The sequence below is a fragment of the Canis lupus genome, chromosome 23 (genome assembly GCF_011100685.1).
Source record: "Canis lupus familiaris isolate Mischka breed German Shepherd chromosome 23, alternate assembly UU_Cfam_GSD_1.0, whole genome shotgun sequence".
Classification (NCBI taxonomy): domain Eukaryota; kingdom Metazoa; phylum Chordata; class Mammalia; order Carnivora; family Canidae; genus Canis; species Canis lupus.
Window position 1 is genome coordinate 48,906,707 of NC_049244.1, and position 21,674 is coordinate 48,928,380.

Here is a 21,674-nt window from a genome sequence, read left to right on the forward strand (position 1 = left end):
GAATTTTGAAAATTCAGCTCTCTGATTGATGGATTGATTGAGAAAAACATTCGTTGGGCCTAAGGATAGAATGCAGTCAGGTAATCAAAACCAGATTTTGGCTTCAAGAAGGTTTATTTGTAGGTTTCAACCACCCTTGTTTCCTGACTTTCCCACTGAGCATCTTTGTTCACATTGTCGCCGGCTGTCACTTCTCAGCTTCACAACTAAAACAAGCAGGTCTTTCAAGCACTGGCCCTAATGCTCCTTCTTTCATAAAGCCTTGCTCAGTGCCCTCCCTCGCAGATGCATCTTCCTCCGCATCTGAACACCCATAGCACTTTGAGAGAAGGGACTCTGCTATGTAAGCTTGGTGTCCTACAAGTCCTGTGACTTCTGGAGTAAGAACAATCTGGGCACAAATTCTGGCTCTTCCCCCGATAGTGTGATCCCAGGCAAATTGCCTGATTTCATCTGAAGCCTCAGTATAATATATACCTGCAAGATTGGCATGAAAACGGGTGAAGTAGTAAATGTTAAGCCTGACAATAATAGACGCTCAGTATTTCTTAACTAAATGAATGTAGATACTATACAGGCTTGTGCTGAGTCATGTAAACACTGAAGTTTTCAAAGATACATTTGATATTGCACTTTCTTCCATTAGATTTTATAAGCAGTAAAAAGTCATTAAAAAATGAGTTTATTTCATAGGATTTCTGGCATTTTCGTAAAGGACGAAACTTTGAACCGTCTAGAGAAATGCTGTTTCAAATTTTGCTATTTTTAAAAATGAGAAATGGGTGCTTTCTAAATACAGCATTTCTCGCAACGTTACAAAGTTTCAGGGTTCTTTCTCTTCAGAAAATGTATGTTAGCCGTATTTCTTTAGATCCTGTATATTCTGTGATCTCTCAGCCTTCTATATTTTCTGTTTAATTTTGAGAAAATTGCTTAAGTAGATTGGGATTCACAGAAGCTAGTGTACCATGTTGCACCATGTTGGAGGTTAATGCCGTGAATGTCCAGTTAAGCTCAAAACTTTCTGGGTCAAAGACCCTGTTGATTATTCTGAGTAAAGCTACAGTCATTCGCCCTAGAAAGTTCAGCAATGCACAAAATTTACATAAAATTGAAGTGTGCAAAGACCCTTCAGGACCCAGGATGCCTTCACGGACATAAACCAGTATTTCTCACACTGCCTCTGTACACATTAGTGGGTCATGAAGCTGATTTTTGATCCTGAGCTGTGTTTATTTAAAAAGTGACATAGAATAGAATGATATGATATATACAGAGTTCATAATGTGATTAAGTAATATTTTTTAAAAAACCCTTTTCATTTCCACGTACATATGCACTGGTAGCTAATGTAGATGTATTTCTTACCGTGGGTCTTAGTCCAAAATTGGAGAACCATTAACAAAAGCCCACAGATGAGACACTCTCTGCTTCTCACATAGCACATAAGACAGTCCTGACACCTGACTTTCGGATCTGTAGGTCTGGTACTCACCTACGTTCAAGGTACCAGTTCCCTACTTACCCCCTCAAACAGTTCCGCCTCTGTTTGATGCCTGTTGCTGTAATCGGTTTCCCAAATGTGAGAATCTGGCCACCTGGGTAGAATCTAAATGTACCTAAAGCGTCGTCTCTTCAGTCCTGCTTCATTTGGGAAGTTAAACTTGTTAATTGAGATGGACATTTTTAACAATTAAAATGACTCCATCGTCCTTGAATGGATGTGGTTTCACAGAGTATTTGTAACTCCATAGGAATCGATCCTCTTCGAAGTTCATTTTAGCATCGCCAAAACTGCAGTGTACCTATATCAAAAGAAAATCCAGTAGCTTGTTTTTCTTGATCTTTTTTTTTTATTCAGTGGTATGGTCTACAAACATATTTCTCTTTAGTGATGATGATGGTAATAATTAAAGTAGTTTTGGGCAGCCCGGGTGGCTCAACACCACCTTCAGTCCAGGGCGTGATCCTGGAGACCCAAGATCGAGTCCCACATCAGGCTCCCTGTATGGGCCCTGCTCCTCCCTCTGCCTGTCTCTCTCTCTCTCTCTCTCTCTCTCTCTCTCTCTCTCTGTGTCTCTCGTAAATAAATAAATAAAATATTAACAAAATAACTGTACATGTATTATCATTTAATCCTGGCAACAGCATTGTGATGTAGTTGGCTTTATCCACATTTTACAGATGGGAAACTGAGGCTGATAGAGACAGAGTAGCCGTCTTGCCCACAGTCAAATACCTAGTAGGCAACAGGACTTGGATTTGAAACCAGGTTCATCCACCTCTGAAGTCTTATCTCTTATTTCATCATTTGCTGGCTTTACTTGGATCCTGTTCATTTAAAGACTGTTTCCTAGTTTTGTAATCAGATTTTAATGTAATCCATCATGTTGTGCTCAGCATTGTTAAGTTTGTTATGAGCAAGAGGATGTGGCTGGACCTTGGTTTTATTTCACGTAATAAAATAAACTGATTGATTTTTGTTTTGTTTTTCTTTTACTTTGCTGCAGACTATCTGTCAGAAGACACCGAAGGACTCTCCGAAGTATGAGGTCTGCAAGAGAGCCTTAAAGGAAGTAAGCAAGGTAACTGTTGAACAATAGCGAGCTAGTCACACAGTAAACTGTTCAGCGTCTCCGAAGAGCGCGCATCTGGATCTGATGCTGAACATTGGTGGTTCTCAAAGCCATTTGGCCAGCATTCCTTCGGGAGCTGAAAAACAATATTGTTTTCTGTACTCAAATGAAATTAGTATTTTTATTGTCTTGCTATAAGGCCCAACAGACCTCTCATTTTCTTTTGGTGTCTGAATAGTCGTTTATTCATTCTTTGATCAACCAGCTACTTACCGAAGTATCAACTACCGTGCCAGGCATGATGCCAGTCCCTGAAAATATGGCGATGCGCACGTAAGACAGTTGTGGTTAATACCCTCATACACTGTGCTGTATAAAGGGAAAGGCAGATGCTAAATAAAAATTACATTACAAGGTGATGAATGATATGGTAGCGAAGAACATAGTGATGTTGAGGCTGAAACCTAAATCAAGCTTAGCTCTGAGCCAGGGCTTGGGGAGGAAAGAGAGTGTCTCAGGTATGGGTAGAAACACAAAGGCAAGAAAAATATTTGGAGGATTTGAAGCACTGGAATGTTCTTCATGTAGCTGTAGAGCCCAGTCTAGGAAAGAATGCTGGGGAGCCATGTAGGGAAGTGTGGACCTTCTCTTAGGATGATGGAGAAGCTATAAATTCATGTGTTGTGAAGGGGACAGTGGGGATGGGACCAGTTATGAGGCTTTTGTAGTTGATTAGTCTAGTGGTGACAGTGGCCTTTATGGGTGTGTAGTAAAGGGAGAGAAGCAATATATAGTATTGAGGAGGCAGGCACAGAGAGTGAGTGAGTGTGTTGGAGATCAGAAGTCAAGGAGTATGGTCCCCGGCTTCTTGGGCAACTAGCTGGACGCTTACTTACATACCTTTGCAATAGAAACCTAGGGAGAAACGGATGAGTTCCACTTTGGATGTGTGATGATAGAGGTTCTTGCAGAATGTTCAAGTTGGCCGAAATAAACAGGTCAGGAGCTCACTGGAGACACTGGAATTGGGAGACCTGGCTTTGGTGATCCCGGGCACGCGATGATTTCTGAAGCTGGGAGAGTGGATGAGATTACCCAGAACGAGCCTGTAGACTGAGAAAAGTAGTGAGTCTGAGCCACAACCGTCACGAAGAACACTACCACCCTTCATCTCATTTAGGGAGAGGAGTCCTCCCAGGGGAGACTTAAAAAACAAAAACCATCGATGAAAGGAGGAAAACCATAGTGGCCCGGCAAACAGCAGATGTTTTGGTGGAAAGACGGTCAGCCCTGTTGAGTGGCTCCTGAAAGAGCGTGAATAACGAGTGAGGCGGTCATGGGTTTATCATCGGGTGGGCCGTGTCCCCGCGGTGGTGGGTGGGGAAGCTGGATTGCAGTGTGTTGAGGAATGAGTGGGAGGTGTGGACGTGCAGCTGGCCAGCAAGGGTAGCTGTTTCAACACGGGAGCTGTCAGTGGAAAGAGAGGGCTCTAGCTGGAAGGGCGGTGTGGGAACATCTTCCTGTTTGTTTGTTTAAAAATTAGAAGGACGTGGGCGCATTGAAATGCCGATAGGAATATCTAGCTGAGGGAAAGCAGTAGAAGGTGTAGGAGTTAATGAAGATACTGTAGAGCTGGGCAGAGGGGCGCAGAGACGATGGTAGCGCCAGGAGCTTCCTAAACCCACTTGCAGCTACCAAACCATCTTCGAGTCTGGTACATCTTTGCACCACTTTGCTATGAGGTAGTTTCTTTCCTTTTTTTTTGAATATTTATTTGTTTTAGAGAGGCACAGAGAGAAAGTGAGTGGGAGGGGCAGAGGGAGAAAGTGAATCTTCACACAGACTCTTTGCTGAGCATGGAGCCTGGTGTGGGCTTTATCCCAAGATCCTGAGATCATGACCTGAGCCAAAAATCAAGCATCAGCTGCTTAAGTGACTAAGCCATCCAGGTGCCCCTGTGCTGCTGCTTTTTTTTTTTTTTTTTAAGATTTTATTTATTTATTCATGAGAGAGAGAGAGAGGCAGAGACACAGGCAGAGGGAGGAGCAGGCTCCATGCAGGGAGCCCGATACAGGGCTCAATCCTGGGACTCCAGGATCAGGCCCTGGGCTGAAGGCAGGTGCTAAGTCACTGAGCCACCCAGGGATCCCTGTGCTCCTTCTTTTAATCAACCTTCAGTGACTCTATTTTCTGTATCTTTATTCTTGCTAATAGTACCTACAAAATCATGGATTTTGTGACCTCATTGTCTATTTTTCTACTATGCATTTTTTTTATTAAAAGTAAGTTTATCTGTGTTTTACTTCATTTGGGCTGCTGTAACAAAATACCACAGACTGGGTGGCTTATACACAACAGAAATTTATTTCTCATAGTCCTGGAGGTTAAAGAATCCAAGATTGGGACCCCTTGGTGGCTCAGTGGTTGAGCACCTGCTTTTGGCCCAGGGCGTGATTCTGGAGACCTGGGATGGAGTCCCACATCAGGCTCCCTGCATGGAGCCTGCTTCTCCCTCTACCTGTGTCTCTCATGAATAAATAAATAAAATTTTAAAAAATCCAAGATCAAGGTGCCAGCATGGTCAGGTGAGGGTGTCTTCTGCGTGGCATATTTCTCCTTGAGCCTTACACTGAAAGGAGCTGAGCCTCTCTTGTAATGTAAGAGCACTAATCTCATCATGGGGGCCCTACCCTCATGACTTTTTTTTTTTTAAGATTTTATTTATTCATGAGAGAGAGAGGGAGAGAGGCAGAGACACAGGCAGAGGGAGAAGCAGGCTCCATGCAGGGAGCCCGACATGGGACTCAATCCCAGGACTCCAGGATCACACCCCGAGCTGAAGGCAGGTGCCCAACCACTGAGCCACCCAGGGATCCCCCCTCATGACTTTTGAAGCACCCCCCAAAGGCCCCACTTCCCAGTACCACCATCTTTGGAGGTTAGGATTTCACCATATGAGTTTGGAGGGATATAAAAATTAAACCTTCGCTATCTGTCAGCCACTTACACTCACCACTTGCCCCATCAGTGATCTGCACATCCCACTTGGGGAAACACTTAAGTGAAGAAAACTTAGCGTGGCAGGTGTAGAGTTTCCTAGGGTCCTGCCACCAGAGGGTCTCTCCTCCGGGATCCCACAGCCTCTGTTGCGTTCCTGGAAGGCAATAGAGGTGAGAGTCTTTGAGAGAAGCTACTAGTGAAGTTCTAGCGTTGGACTGGCGAGAAATGTCATCACATTCTATCTGGTGGTTACTGAGAAGTTAAGAATTCACACAGAAGAGGCAAGAGGAAGGCTGTGATCACTGTCGAATTGAGCTAAGCATGATATTTAGCGTTTTTCAAGAATTTCACATCCCAGTTACAGTAAACCACCACATTCCTTCAGGCATCTCTTGTTCACTGGATTCGACACTGGTACCCGTAGGAAAGGCTGGCAGGCACGGACCGGATCAGAGAATGGCTTTAATCTGATACGATAAGCATATAAAAGGCCCTCTGTGAGGAGATGCCGTTCTGGTGACTTGTTTCCTCTGCATTTCTCTCTCTCTCTTGAGCCCAAGTTATGAACATCAGGATTATTCCCCGAGTCTCCTAGTGGTTCGACTGATAGAGCCAGCTCAGGAGTTGACCTTCTTTTTCATTTGTGAAGTTTACTGATGGGATTTTATAGATTCCCGGAGGGACGGTATCAGTATTTGCAACAAACAGATTGCGTAAATAGAGCATTTGTCGTTCACAACTACAATGCAGAATTTCACTTGTTTGCTTTCCGTGAAAAGAAAGATACGGGGAGATCCCAGTATTTATTTTAGAAAGTGAAACCTGGTCTATCAGCGTCTAAGTTTTTAGAGGCAGACTCTTTCTGCCTCAGGCCCTTGGGCAAGCGTCTCTAGATGGTTATTCATTCTTGGAAAAGAATGAGTAATATCTTTTCTGGTAATTAAAATGCTAATGAAATTTATTTGCAATAGTGTGAATAATATGTCACTGAAATTCCTCATACATGTTGCTGCAACGAGTGTAAGTGCTTACTGAAATCGGGGCCTTGGAAAAAAGACTTATTGACCTCGCCGAGCAACTCAAAAGCAAGATGTTTCTGTTAAATAAAATGTGTTTACTTCCTGATGTTCTGTTCACATGCTGGGGTGGAGCTGCAAGGAGGGCGATTTGCAGGGAATCCGAAGTTCGGCGGGTGCAGAGCGCTGTCTGGTGTCCAAGGAGCGAAGGCCAGACTGTGGTTTCTTAGGCCAGTGAAGTCTTTCCGGCCGTTCTTTCATTTACTCTCTGCTGAAGGGAGTTAAGCGTTCACTCTCACCTCATAAAAATGCTATTTGGACATACTGTTAAGTCCTCAGCTTTCCTCCTGGTAGCGAAAGAGCCAAGTCTCTTTAATCTTCTCCTGTAACCTATTGCTTCTGCCATTTGCAGAAAGGTAGACATGTGTATCTTTTACCATGGAAAGATCCCTAAGCTACATTATTACGGGAGGAGCATTAAGTTGCAGAACAGTACAAATACTGTCATGACGTCCGGATAATGAAGTGTGTTGACGCTCACCATGCGTGTTATCAGTATAGAGAAATAGTCCCAGAATCCTGCGCATCAAACTTTGCGCTCCGTGGAAGGGAGGGATTCCCAGGGTTTCCATTTCCACTCTGAGTTCTGCTCAGTCAGTGCATTTAAGGGGGACGCCTGGGGAGCTCGGTGGTGGAGCGTCTGCCTTTGGCTCAGGTCATGATCCTGGAGTCCTGGGATCGAGTCCCACACCGGGCTCCCCGCAGGGAGCCTGCTTCTCCCTCTGCCTGTGTCTCTGCCTCTCTCTGTGTGTCTCTCATGACTAAATAAATAAGATCTTAAAAAGAAAAAAAAGGAATGCATATAAGGTTTGCAAACGTATATTCTTAAATAATATGTGTACGTCAAAGAAAATTTGGAAAATGTAAGAGAAGATAAACCGTATTGGTCGTTTTATCAAAGGTAATGATTGTTGTCACCCTGCTAACATATCCTTCCATTGGGATGTCTAATCCAACACCAGTGTATGGTATAAATGTACAGAGAAACACGGATTTGTACGGGACCCATTTCACTTACTATTTCTACTAGTGCTTCCTGGAACATTGTCTTGCACAAATGATTGTGTTCGTCTGATTATTTCTAAAGACAAACTTTTATAGGTCAGTTTATTGGAACAAAAATGTAAGATATTTCTTTTAAAGGCCCCCAAGTACCTTCAGAAAAAGTTGTTTCCATGGCCACCAGAAGATCTGTAAATGTCTGTCTTAGTGCATGTTTCCCAGCTCAAATATTATGTAAGCTTTGTGGTTTTGATAGATTGAGAATATTTTATTTTTAATTTATATTTCTTTATGTAACAGGTTTTTGTTTTTTTTTTTTAAAAAAAAAAGAAGAAACATAAGTTTGGCCTAAAAATACCTAGTGAGATAAATTTAATCAAGCGTTGGCAGCTGCTGAAGGAAGGCATTATTTTAATATACGGAGCCTGATTGTAATAAAAACACCAGGGCACACATGCAAATTAATGCTTGTCCCTTCGAAATGGTTTCAAGTGGGCTCCACTGATGAGACCATTGCTTAAGACAGACGTTTGGGGAACTTTTCTGTTTTTCCTATGCCTCCTGAAGCCCTGTCTTCCCACGTGGCGGCTGACTCCATCTCTTGCTAATAGAGTTGATATTTGGAACTTCAGGAAATAAGATCATAACCCAAACTTAATAATGCCATTTTCCCCCTCTTTTTAAAACAGAATAACTATAAAGGAACGATCTCCCCCCTACTACTGCCCACCTTTATTACTATTTTTTTTAAAGTGACTTATACACTGTCTCTGAGGGCCGTTTACGCAGAAACATTTGCCGAGCGTTCGCTGCATCTGTAGGTGCCGGGCTGTGGACACTGGGTTTATAAATACGGACATTTCACCGTCTCTGCCGCCCCTCCTCTCTGGAAGGACGTGCCGCAGATAAGTGCTGGCAGACTTGGAAGGCGGGAGGACCCCAGATCCGGCCGGGCGGGCCGCCCAGGGGGTGCTGCAGGGCCTTCGGGCGGAGGGGGGCACAGGTGCAGAAGGCCCGAGGCCCGGGCGACCGTGGAGCCCCGGCCGGGCCGGGCCTAGAGCAGCTGCCAGGTGGCGGCGGTGCCAGGACTGGTCTGAAGGCTGACAAAGGGGCCTTCCAAGCCGTTGGAGCCGCGGCGTGTCCTGCTCGATGTGAGCTGAGACGGCCCGTGACCCTCGGGGCGCGGGAGGCCGGGTGGAGGCCGCGGTTGGCAGACAGCAGGTGGGTCGCAGCCCCGGGGACACGCTGGGGCCTGAGTTCGGGCACGAGGCACGCGGACGGAGGGCCGAGCAGCGGGGCTCGGCTTTGGGAGGGCGGGTGACCCGGTGCTCGGCCTGCAGGCGGGGGCGCGGGGAGCCTGAGCCCCTGCGTCGGGGGCTCCTTCGGTGCAGACCTGCAGGAGGGCTGGCTCGGAGCACGGCTGGCTCGGAGCACGGCTGCCTTCCTGACCTGGAGCCCTGGACGCGGCCGGAGTCCTCTCAGGGCAGCCAGCGGAGAGCGTGCGAGAGCGGGCCATGGCAGCCGCGCCGGCCGCGTCCTGTCCCTGTCCCTGTCCCGCCGAAAGGCCGCCTGCGAGGCGTCCGCTTGGGATGTGGGGCGCGGTCCGAATGCTCCAGGGAGCCGCGTGCCCGGCCCCCGGCCTCGGGGAGTCCCACGTGCCGCCCCCCGGTCCCCGGGTCTGTCGCTCAGCCACGGCAGCGCCGGGCCCGTAGGCCCTCGGCTCGCGGGGTCCCCTCCGCCCAGACCTGGCGCCGGGCTGGGCGCTCCGACCTTACGTGGTCCGGGGGTTGGTACGAGGCTCCCTCCAGTCGGCGTGATGGAGGACGCCGGTGGCCATCGTGGTCAGGCCAGCCGGCGGCCTGCGCTGTCCCCCCAGAGGTCGGTGAGCGAGGGTGCGGGGCCTGGAGGCCACAAGCTCCCCCCACCGCTGGGCCGGCTCCCCGGCGGCCAGCCTGGTCCTCAGGGGCTTTCCGAACGCTGCCTCACCAGCGTCACCTCAGTCACCGCAGGTGGGTTTTCCCGAAGCTTTCAGCAACCGGGAACAAAATGGAGCATCACAACTAGGGAGCCCCCATGGCTCTCTCTCTTTTTTTTTTTTTTTTAAGATTTTATTTATTTATTCATGAGAAACACAGAGAGAGGCAGAGACACAGGCAGAGGGAGAAGCGGGCCCCATGCAGGGAACCCGACGCCGGACTCGATCCTGGGACCCCGGGTCACGCCCTGGGCCAAAGGCGGCGCTAAACTGCTGAGCCACCCGGGCTGCCCCGCTTGGCTCTTATATAGGAAATTACAAGGGCCGACGGGACTGTGTGCCGGGAGCTATGGAGCGAGCCCAAAGAGGTATTTCTTATCAATCACAGGCCCTCATCGGAGAGAGGACTCTGAAGTCATTCGGTTCCTAAATAATTAGTTCTGACTAACCTGGATTCCCCTTAGCTCGGCCACCCTCGAAAGATCATTGAGCATCAGGCTATACCTGAAGAGTCCCCGCTCTTGGCGTCCTGGGTGTTGGCCACATGCCCCGCAGGTAGCGCTCGGCTTGGAATCTGCCTTTGAAGTTGGCCGATGCCCAGCCACGACTGCAGCCGCCTGCCCTGACGCGGCTGAGGTTTCCCTGGCGGAGGGGAGAAGCAGGGGCCGGAGGAAGGGAGCAGAAGGCCGAGGGGCAGGCGGTGGGAGAGCCGTCGGGGGACACGTGTCCTGGGGACTTCAGGACCTTTTCCAACCCTGAATGACACCGTCTTTAACTGGGTACATTATCTTAACTGTGGGATGGTCAGAAGGGAGTCTCTGGAGCTTCCAAAGTGCAAATCATGTCTTGCATGAGAGAGAGAGAGAGCGAGAGAGAGAGAGAGAGAGAGAGAGATGTGCATTTGAAATTGAGATTTCCCTCCCTGACCTCTTAACCCTCCTTATTATTCTGTGTCCTCAGTTGGTCCGACTGTGCAATGAAGGCGCTCGGAAGATGGAAAGGACTGAAATGATGTACACAATTAACTCCCAGTTGGAGTTTAAAATTAAGGTATTCTTGCATTTCTTTGAACAGATTTATTACTGCTCTTGCTTAGATCTTACATAAATAGAGAAAGATAGTTGAGGGCGACAAAGCAGATAGGAATTTGCTTTTCAAAGAAGGGCCATAAATCGATTGCAGAGGGATTGGACTGGCGGAGGGAGTCGCAGAAGCTCCAGGCAGCTCTGTTCCTGCTTATGGTCACCTTTAAGATAAAGTTGCCTTTCTCCAGGCCACAAGGTGTTAGGTTTCTCTAACTGGCACATTTCACCCCCAACAACATTTAGGGGGAAAGGGTAGTTTAAAAAAAAAAAAAGCAGAACAAAAACAAAAAACCCAGATTTTTAGAATGGAAAGGCAATTCTCAAAGCATCCTGCAAAAAACGGTGATATCCCAGGAATTGGACCACATGTTCTCCTAAATCAGATAAAGACGCTCCTCTTCCAGTTTGCAGAACAAACAAGATTAGTAGTGGGGTGTTCTCTTCAACTTTGTTTTTCTTCCATAATTCTTCTTTGAACATGTGCTCCCTATTACTGCTTTGTCTGATACTGCTCCGGAGCGGATGGCAGGATGTATAAAGAGGAAAATGCCTGTTCATGGCAAATCTAGGTCGTAGTCCCCTGTTGGCTCACAACCGAGTTCTTAATGGATGTGAGTGCTCACAAGTGGGATTCTATTTTATTTTTTCTGCGACTTGTACATTGAATTAAAGCAAGTTAAAATGACGGGTCATTTTTTTCGTAGTAAAAGCGTTCCTGAATTGTGTGGGGGGTCTACACTGCTGTGGTGGATCGGCGCTTCATGGTTATAGTTGGAGGACCACAGGTGCAGGGTAGCTACATGCTTTTATTTTATAAATGAGGAAAATAAAGGCCAGAGAATATTCGATTGTTAAGGGGGTCAGGGGCTAGTGGTGCAGGAATCAGGCCGAGGGCCTGTACGTCTTGACTCGCAGGTCAGTGTGAACCCTTGTACTTAGAACATCCTGACTGTAACGGTTGAGATGCGGGGACGTGACACATAATTTCTTAGAACGGAAGATGATGTGTGCTTGCTAAAAACACACACACATGCACTTTGTTAGGTCCTTCTACAGAAATTTACAGCAATTTCCAAACCCGTCTTCCCCTCATACCTCAAAAAGAAACTTGTCCTTCTCTGTAATGAGTTTCTCAGTATTTTAGAAAAACTATCTAGACATCTAAAGTTTTCTCTCCTCTTTTTTAAAGGCTAAAAATTCCTAACCATTTTGATTTTTAAAGATGATAAATCCCTTCCCTAGCCATTTTTTTTTCTTCACTGAAACTCAGTTGGCTTAAGAGATCTTTAAGCTGTTTCTCTAGAACCCCAAATTAATTTGTAATTGAAAAATGCTTACCCCAGGGCTCCTTGAAAATAAGTGACATTAATTGAGTTCATCAATTTTGGGTTCTTTGTTTTCTCCTGGCTCAACGATGAAAATATTTGCAAGCCTAAAGGAAGATATTCTATGTTTAGATTTATAATGAGGTGCTTAATTCAGACCACTTAGAAATACCAGTAAAATCTGAGGATCTTATTTCCTTAACACTTTATGGACAACCGTGGACATTTTTATTCAGTTCATTTTAAAGATGAGGAGACAGATGTCCGAAGAAGTTAAACGATTTGCGCAAGCCCGTGTGTTGTCTCAACAAATTTTGTGAGTACTTTTTTTGTGGAAGGCAGCCAGGAAACCAAAACATGATCCCTGCTCTCAGGGACCTTACTGTCTGATAGGAGGCTACAGAAGCACAGAGCTGGCTACGTCTGCAGCTGTCACTGTAGATGGAAGACAACTGAGAACACTCTCTCCTTTCTTTAAAAAAAAAAATTTAGGGGCGCCTGGGTGGTTCAGATGGTGAAGTGTCTGCCCTCGTTTCAGATTGTGGTCTCCGGGTCCTGGGATTGAGTCCCCACGTTGGGCTCCCAGCTCAGTGAGGAGTCTGCTTCTCCTCCATCTTCTCCCACTGCTCATGTATTTTTTCTCTCTCTCTCTCCGTCTCCCTCCCCATATCCCTCTGTCTCAAATAAATAAAAAATACATATATATATATTCAACTTTTAAAAGAATTTAGTGATTCATCACTTATAAACAACACCCAGTGTTCATCATGACAAGTGCCTTCTTTAATCCCCATCACCCATCTAGCCCATGCCCCACCCGACTTCCCTCCAACAACCCTCAGTTTGTTCTCTATAGTTAAGAATCTGTTTTATGGCTTCTGTCTCTCTCCCTCTCTCTCTCTCTCTTTCTCTCTCTCTCTCTCATTTTATTTTATTTTATTTTATTTTATTTTATTTTATTTATTTATTTATTTTATTTTATTTATTTTATTTTATTTTTTTTTATTTTTTTTATTTTATTTTTATTTTATTTTATTTTATTTATTTTATTTTATTTTATTTTATTTATTTTATTTTATTTTATTTTTATTTTTATTTTTATTTTTGAGAACAGGCTCAATGAGAAGGGGTGGTCAGCTCTCCCTGTGAAGTATACACAAGCTACTGGGTGCTTGTAGCAGTCAGGTAGGTCTTCATGGATGTTTGAGCCAAATCTTGAAAGGTGAGTTAGGAAGGGTCTTGTAGAAGTAAAGAGTAGGAACAAATGCCCAGAGCATGGCTTCAGCTGCTGTAGCCCAGCAATTGTATGCATCTATGGGTAGGCATGAGGTGCAAGGGGAGCAAGGCAGAGCCGAGCAGTAAACAGCAGCTCATGTGGGGACCCTTGTGTGCCAAGAGGAGCAGCTGAGCAAGGTCATTTGAGAGCCACTGAAAAGTTCTAAGCAGGGAAATGACACTTCAGCAACATGGGAGAGGCCTTTTGAACTTACTCCAAATCCAGAAGTCATTTAAGAAATTTGATAAGAAAAAAAAAAAAAAAGAAAGAAAAGAAAGAAATTTGATAAGCTCATTTATCTGAGAAATTTAAAAAATCTCTGTCTAGAGGGGAAAATAAGTTGAAAAAAGAAATAGCAAACTGGAAAAATATTTGCAGCTCATATAGATCGGAGGTTGATATCTTCGACATGTAAGCTCAAAGAGATAAGAAAAAGTTAAGGGGAAAAAAAAAAGAACCAAAACATTAGCAAATTGCAAATTAGGAAACAACTCCACCACCTCCTAGATGTGTGAGCGTGGGCATTGCACTATGTCTTAGTTTTCTGAACCTTAGAATGGGACTCAGTACTTTCCCTTTGGGAGTTATAGTGAGGATTAAATTAATTACTAGACGTAAAGGACTTGGAACAGATCTGATTCATGTAAGCAAGTAGGAAATATCGATCAGAGTCTTAGTTTGACAGGCCCGGTAGGCATGTTGCAGAGTGACGAAGAGTGAATAGGATGTGAACTGTTTAAACAGATTAGACTTTTCATCCAAGAACCTTGGCAGGAGGAAGGAGGTCAGGGCTGGAGAGAAAACGTCGGGCACCAAACTAAGGTCAGTTTGTGCCTCAAATCCAAGTGTTTTTTCCACTAGACCACAGCTTTCTCTAAACGTTGCATCCACAGAGTTAGGGAAGGTTATTATTATTATTTTTTTGTCTTGTCGTGGAAAGTTTGGCCTCATGAGTAAGCATGTGGGAAAGTTGAGGCTTGTCAGCCTCTACCATGAGCCATGAATTAAGGGTAATGGAGTGGGGTGGCGTATTGGAGGGTGGATGGATTCGCGGATCGTGTTTGGGAGGAGCCTTGCTAATAAGTAGAAGTCCACGATCTAGCGGACAAAATGAAGAACTCTGAGGTATTGAGACATCTGTACATTGTAGAAGACAGTTTGGTGGTTTCTCAAAAAGTTAAAATGAGATTGCCACGTGACCCAGCAATTCCATTCCTGGGTATATACATGCACTCAATTGAAGACAGTCGTTCAGATGAAAAGTGGTATGTGAATGTTCATGGCAGTATTATTCATAATAGCCAAAAAAAGTGGAAACAACCCAAAAGTCCATCCACAGAATAGGTGACTTGATAAATAAAATGTGGTACATTCATACAATGAGGTCATGTGTAACCATAAAAGAGGAATGAAGGTCTGATATATGGTACCCCAGCAATGAACATCAGACTTGAAGGTCCCATATTATATAATTTTGTTGATATGAAATGTCCAGAATAGGCAAATTTATAGAGTTGGAAGGTAGATTACTGGCTGTCAGGGCCTGGCGGGGCAGGGGAGGACAGAATGGAGAGTGACTGCTTGCTGCATGTAGGGTTTCTTCTTTTCCTTCCCTTTCTTCCTTTTCTTTTCTTTTTTTTCTTTTCTTTTCTTTCTTTTCTTTTCTTTTCTTTTCTTTTCTTTTCTTTTCTTTTCTTTCTTTCTTCTTTCTTTCTTTCTTTCTTTTTCTTTTTCTCTCTTTCTCTTTTTCTTCTTTTTCCTTCCTTTCTTCCTTTCTTTTTCTTCAATTGGCCAACATATAGTACATCTTTAGTTTCAGACGCAGACTTCAGTGATTCATCAGTTGCATATAACACCCAGCGCTCATCGCATCACATGCCCTCCTTAATGCCCATCACCCAGTTACCCCGTCCTCCCCCCACCCCCTCCACCAGTGACCCTCAGTTACATTCCCTGAGTTAAGAATCTCTCATGGTTTGTCTCCCTCTCTGATTACTTTCCATTCAGGTAATGAAAATGCGCTTGGAATGGTGGTGGTGATCACTGCACCGTGTTGTGAATGTAAAAAGTCCGTAAAAAGTCACGGAATTAATAGGGTGAAATGATTAATTTTATCTCAACGAGAAAGATTATTCTTTAGCAGCTCTTCTTTGTCTCACTGGCCTGTAAAATTAAATTCTATGCTGAAACTAGCTTTCTAGGATGCTGCTTAACACACAAAAAAAAAGAATGAAAAGTCTTTTCTCCATAGGACTTATATCAGTGTTTTTTATTTGTGCATGCATTTCTTTTCTGGTGTTGGTTCTAGTCAGAATTTCTTAATTAGAGGAATTCATTTATTCCACTTTAGATTGTTTGGATTCTTTGGTCATTTTCATAGTTTCTTCTTTAAAGAAAAAAACAACCGAAATGAGTTTAATCTTTTAATAATAAATTTGGAAACAAAAAATATAATACCAGATTTTTTTTTTCTTTAAAAAGCACTGACATCTTAAAAACTGTCCATTTTGGATCTGTATTAGAAGTTTATTTTTGCCTAGTGGGATATGAGGAATCCATAGAAATCCATCTATTTTAAAAACAATGGATCTTAAAAACCTCTCTTCCCCTATCTCGTAAACCAAGAACAGTTGTAGGCTGGCGTGTACACAGGACCTTAACCACAATACCACCCTTGGTTTATCCCGTAGGCTTACACGCACCAGCAAGATAGCACTGTGTTCTCGGTAATTATAGCCCTTCCCTGGGACCAAACCCGACACGTGATCCCTTGTGGTGACCTCTTGGGTGTGCTGGTAGGGTTGTCCTGAGTTATCCAAGCGTCTCCGTCTGCCATCGGCCTTTTAAGTCTCAGCCATCCCATTTGGATCATCATTTGATTTGAGATTTGGGGGCTGGAAATCCCTTAATAGTCAGCTTTGAAAGGTTGAGGTCAGCCATAATCTTTCATCTTCCTTTTTATAAACCTTCAGGAAAATAGTATATAACTGATGAACAACCCCCTTATAAAAGTCCCTTTATAAAGAGAAAAAAATAGATATATACGTATATGAAATCCTTTTTTAGCTTTCTTATTTCCTCTCTAGTATCCTCAGTTTCCTCTAGCTATTTTTTAATCACTGTTCCCTGGAAAGGATGACATTTGGCACTACTATGGTTATGTTTTATGTGTCTAAGACCTTTTGCTTACTCTAGGGATACAGTTTTTATTTTATTTATTTTTTGACTTTTAAAGATTTTATTTATTTATCCATGAGAGACACAGAGAGAGAGGCAGAGACACAGGCAGAGGGAGAAGCAGGCTCCATGCAAGGAGCCCGATACAGGACTCAATCCCAGGACCCCGGGATCCCTGAGCCAAAGGCAGACGCTCAACTGCTGAGCCACCAGGTGTCCCTGGATAGAGTTTTTAAAATCATATTTTTGGCAGTAAGCATTTCTGATAACTTTTAAAAATAAACAAAATAAAAAGCGCTCCTAAAGGTAAGATTACTCTGCAGTTTTGAGAGTTTTCCAGTTGGAAACTGGGCACTGAATAAAGAAAAAGCAGTACGTAATTCCTTGGATATCGCCTTTTCCATGAGATGAAGATGGATTATTTGTGGAAGAGCATCGTTTTCACGGCCAGAAAGTGACATGATGCTTTCAGGGATGAATTTCCGTGAGGAAAGCGGCAAAAACTTCAGGACACGTGTCCTCCAGAATATAGTTAAGTAGATAATCAGTAGACAAAACATAGTTTGTGGGGAGCTTTTCCTTTTTTTCCAGGTTGGGGAGTAGCTTTTCCTTTTGAGTGAAGTCTCTTTAGTTGATAAAGTGACCTCAAACTTTTTTGTTTCTTGTTAACTCCCAATTATCAGATTCTGATTTGTGATATTTAAAACAGTAGCAGCTGATACCGAGGGATTTCGTGTTGAGGCTTTTCAGTTTTAAGTGACTCCTCGCCAGTCTTTTCAGAGTTAATGAAAGGATCATTTTCGGCTGACGCAATAATATTTTCTCGTTGAGTTTTCGTTGCCCTATAGACAAGTTAATAGTTTTTTTTTAATAGGAAAATAATTGTCCTTTTTTCATTTTCTCTTGGAGAATGTACTGTACTTCTTTAATTATATTTCACTGTGGCATACTTTTAAAATAATGGTGTACACCCTGATATGTGCTGTTTGGTTAGCTGTGAGTTTTAATTTTCCCTTCAATAATCTTAAAAGGAAAATGAAAGCATTTGGCTGTGCATACTGAATTTTTCTTCTTCTGTAGCCGTTTCCTCTAGTCTCCTCTTCCCGGTGGTTGGTGAAAAGAGGTGAGTTAACAGCCTACGTAGAAGACACTGTGCTTTTCTCAAGAAGGACGTCTAAACAGCAAGTCTACTTCTTTCTCTTTAACGACGTGCTCATTATCACCAAGAAGAAGAGGTAAGCCATTTTCTGGTGCTGGTACCTCCAGCTTTTAAGCTCTAAGATTCAGATGCCTTTTAGGGTTGATCATCCTTTAAAAGCTTGTGATGGGGGGGCGGGGTGGGGCTCCTGGGGGGCTCAGTGGTTGAGTGTCTGCCTTTGGCGTGACCCTGGGGTCCTGGGATTGAGTCCCACATCGAGCTCCCTGCATGGAGCCTGCTTCTCCCTCTGCCTGTGCCCCTCATGAATACATAAAGATAATTTTTTTAAAAAGCTTGCAATGATAGACGCATAGTTTCTGCATGTGGAGTCATAGTAGCATCCGTGTTTTGCTTTCTTTAAATCACACACACCGTCAGGACTTACATCAGCAGCAGCTCTGTTGAGCTTTTCTGGCATGCAAGCCACTCTTCTGAGCATTTTGCACATTTATATCCTTGGATTCTCCCAACATCCCTGGGGAGGTAGCACTCGTATTATTCCCCTTCGGCATTTTTCCGACTTCGTCTACCGTACAATTTTTGTATAAAGCAGATCAAAGTTGCTCCAGTTGAGAATGAGCTGGGATGCCATGCTAGTGTGTGCAGCTGAATTTAAAACCCACTGCTCTTCATGGTCGCTGGTCTAGGAAGTACTGGTCGCTGGACCCAGTACTTCCTTCTGAAAGGAATAAAGTAAATCCGTGGGCAGCATATTCCGCACCCGTAAGTGCAGGTGCACGTGCACCTGTATGCTCCCCTCAGCTCTTTCTTTATGGAACATTCATTAGGTGTACTCAGTGGATTGAGGATTGTAGAGTATTTTTCAACTGATCCTTCATAAATGTCCCATCTTTCTTTTTTAATATTTTATTTATTCACGAGACACACAGAGAGAGAGAGAGAGGCAGAGACGCAGGCACAGGGAGAAGCAGGCCCCATGCAGGGAGCCCAACGTGGGACTCGATCCCAGGACCCCAGGGTCACCCCACTGAGCCACCCAGGCGTCCCATAAATATCCCATCTTTTCTAGAATATGAACTTGGAGAAAGAACATAAATCTGTGGGATTTTTTTTTTCCACATAGGCAGGCAATGATGGTGGACTGCATTTATCTGGAAAGCGGGAGAGAATCATGGTAACAGGCTTCTAGAATATATAAGATAAATGTATAAATCTATCATGAGATAGTTGTTTAGGTGCTGCTTTTGAGTTGCTGATATTTTAGCTTGAAAGCTCCAGCTAAACTGAGAGTTTGAGCTTTTCTTTTTGTTCCTTTTAATCGAGCTGCATTAGGAGCTATTTCAGCTGCTTGGCTGTCCAGCTGAAGTGAATACTGTGTAGGGTCGATCCTGAAAAGCCGTAATTTGACTACAAATCAATACATAAAGGTGCTGATGACTGTTTCTCCTACTATTTAGGAAAATAGCGTTGCCATAACTTCAAGAAGAAAGAATTTCTCTTACCTGGCGCAGTTTAAGTAGTTCTAATAGCTAAGTGAATTTTATAAATAAAAACTGGAGACGGATTATAATTTTGTATTCTTATGTTTTGTTGGTTTCCTAGAGATCGCCTGTTTCCTTGGCTTTTTTTTTTTTTTTTTGAGATGTTTTGTTTTTAGGGGAAAGTAATTATATATGACTCTTCAAATGCAGTTACTCTGGACTTTTAACATCTTCCAGCTGCTGAAATGCTGGCTCTATCTCGATGGACCAAAAGCTTGAACTAAACTTCTCGTTTTGTTGATAAAATATACATTGACTGTTGATAAAATATACATTGACAGGATGAGGCCAATTTTAAATATAAATGTAGCTTTGATTAGGATGTCTTCAGTTGAGTTGATGAAAACGTTAAGGGTATTTAGACCAGTTTATTTTTTTTTTAAGATTTTATTTATTTATTCATGAGAGACACACACACAGCGGAGAGAGAGAGGCAGAGACCCAGGCAGAGGGAGAAGCAGGCTCCATGCAGGGAGCCCGATGCGGGACTCGATCCCGGGATCACACCCTGAACCCAAGGCAGGCGCTAAACCGCTGAGCCCCCCAGGGATCCCCTTTAAACCAGTTTAGTACAAACTTTTGCTCTCGAACTGGCCTAGAACCACCCTGTAAATCCAGGCTTTTGGAACTTGAGAATTAAGGCATACACCATTCCACTTAGCCGTGTACTCTGCCCTCCACGGCAGATTTTGCCATTATGCGGAACGTTGCTTTCGAAACTGTCCCGCATTTCTTTGCTCGGCTGCGCTTGAACTTGAAATATCAGTAAATGAAAGAAAAACAGAGCTCCAGTGAAGAGGGCCAGCTTGGTGCTTATCTCTGCCTTTACCCAAAGAGGGATTGTTTTCCCCCCCTTACCCACGAGCTCACCCTATTTCTAAGGTGCTCTTGACTAGGAGAATAGCACCGAAGGCTCAAGTTGTTTGCAGCCCGAACACGCGGTGCAGGTGACAGGCAGAGCGCGGAGACTTGATAAACAGGCCTGGTCAAGAATGTGCAGAACGCGCAGCCCTATTTACACTGGAGCGTCAGGGAGGCGACGGCGAATGCTTCGCATGCCGGGGCCGCAGGAAGGAGCTGCAAGGGCCGGAGCGCCGGTGACTCAGGCGGTGCCGGGTGCGGACGGGGGCATTGCCTGGGCCCGCCTGGGCCCGCCGCCCTGTGGCTCCAGGGCGCTGCAAGGGAGGCCCCAGCCCGGGGGAGGCCGCCTGGGGGGCCGCAGGCCCTTCCTCCTCCGTCCTGCAGCAGGTGGCCGGGGCTGCGGCCACACAGCTCTGCGGTGCGGGTATTGGTGCGAGGCCTTGTACAGCGGGTTGCGACCCTAGGGCTCTCTTCTAGGCCGGGGATGTTCACCCTTTTTTTTTTTTTTTTTTTTTTTTTAATATTGGAGTTTAAAGTCTCCCATTAGCTCCGGGCTGGTTGCAGGCCCCTGTATTTAATAGTCTCTTCTACCAAATTTCTGAAGGATGGGTGACCAGTCCGACTCTTCTGGATGAGAACGTGAATTCTTTGGTAGTTGAAGCTCTGACGGTAGGTTATGTGGGCACTTCTAGGGCACGGTTCTCACCACGGCACTTTTTTTTTTTTTTTAAGATTTTTTCTATTTGAGAGAGAGCGAGCGAGCGCATGAGCGAGGGGAGAGGGAAAGGGAGAAGCAGGAGCCCTCCTCGGGGCTCAGTCCCAGGCCCTGGGGTCATGACCTGAGCCCAGGGCACAGGCCTAACCGACTGGGCCACCCGGGTGCCCCCGCCTCGGTCTTTGTCGCGGGGGCTGCCCTGTCCCTCGTAGGATGTTTTTAGCAGCCCGCCTCGTCTCTATCCCCACTCTTTGCCAGTAGCATCTCCTTCTTAGCTGTGACAACCCAAAACGCCTCCAGACATGGCTCTCTGTCCCTTGCGAGGGCCAAATGGTCCCCATTTGAGAAGCGCCGTGCCTCAGCTATGGCAGACTGGCAGCCAGTGCTGCCTTGAGGACGGTGAAGGTGCGCCGATGTATCAGACCTGACGTGGCAACGATAGCAAAGCCGTGATAGGGGACCAGATTGCCAGGTTTTACTCCCCCATTAATGGCAATTGATCCGTGCCCTGTAATAACTTCTCTGTAGGTATCCGTTACCCTTACACAAACCATACCCTGTGTCCAGCCTTAGGGGCCACGTACTGTCGTGTCCAGTTCTGAGATGCGGAAACTGAATCGAAGACCCAAACAGGTTCAGACTCTCAGAAACCTTGTTCTGTCAGGTAGTCCACTGCCCTGTTCTCATGCAGAGCCTAATATCTGGCTTAAGTCTTCTCTCCCAGTTTCTTCTTCTGAAGCAAAAAGCAGTTTCCCCTCTTTTTCTCCCCGCTCCCCCCCTCCAGCTGTTAGAGTAAAAGGCTCACAAACTGGGTGGCTTAAGACAACAGGAAGGGATAGTGTCACCGTTGGGAGGCCGTGGTCTGAAATAAAAATGTTGGCAGGTCCGTGCTCCCTCCAAAGCCTC

General features: G+C 44.9%; 1 protein-coding gene across 1 annotated transcript in view; it reads left to right on the forward strand.

The window, feature by feature from the left end:
- The window catches only part of ARHGEF26 (Rho guanine nucleotide exchange factor 26), a 112,428-nt gene that overhangs the window by 68,551 nt on the left and 22,203 nt on the right, over positions 1-21,674 (forward strand). The window contains exons 9-11 of the mRNA XM_038570206.1: positions 2,511-2,585; positions 10,590-10,679; positions 17,573-17,727. Coding sequence (XP_038426134.1) covers positions 2,511-2,585; positions 10,590-10,679; positions 17,573-17,727 — 320 coding nt within the window. The remainder of the gene's footprint in view (positions 1-2,510; positions 2,586-10,589; positions 10,680-17,572; positions 17,728-21,674) is intronic.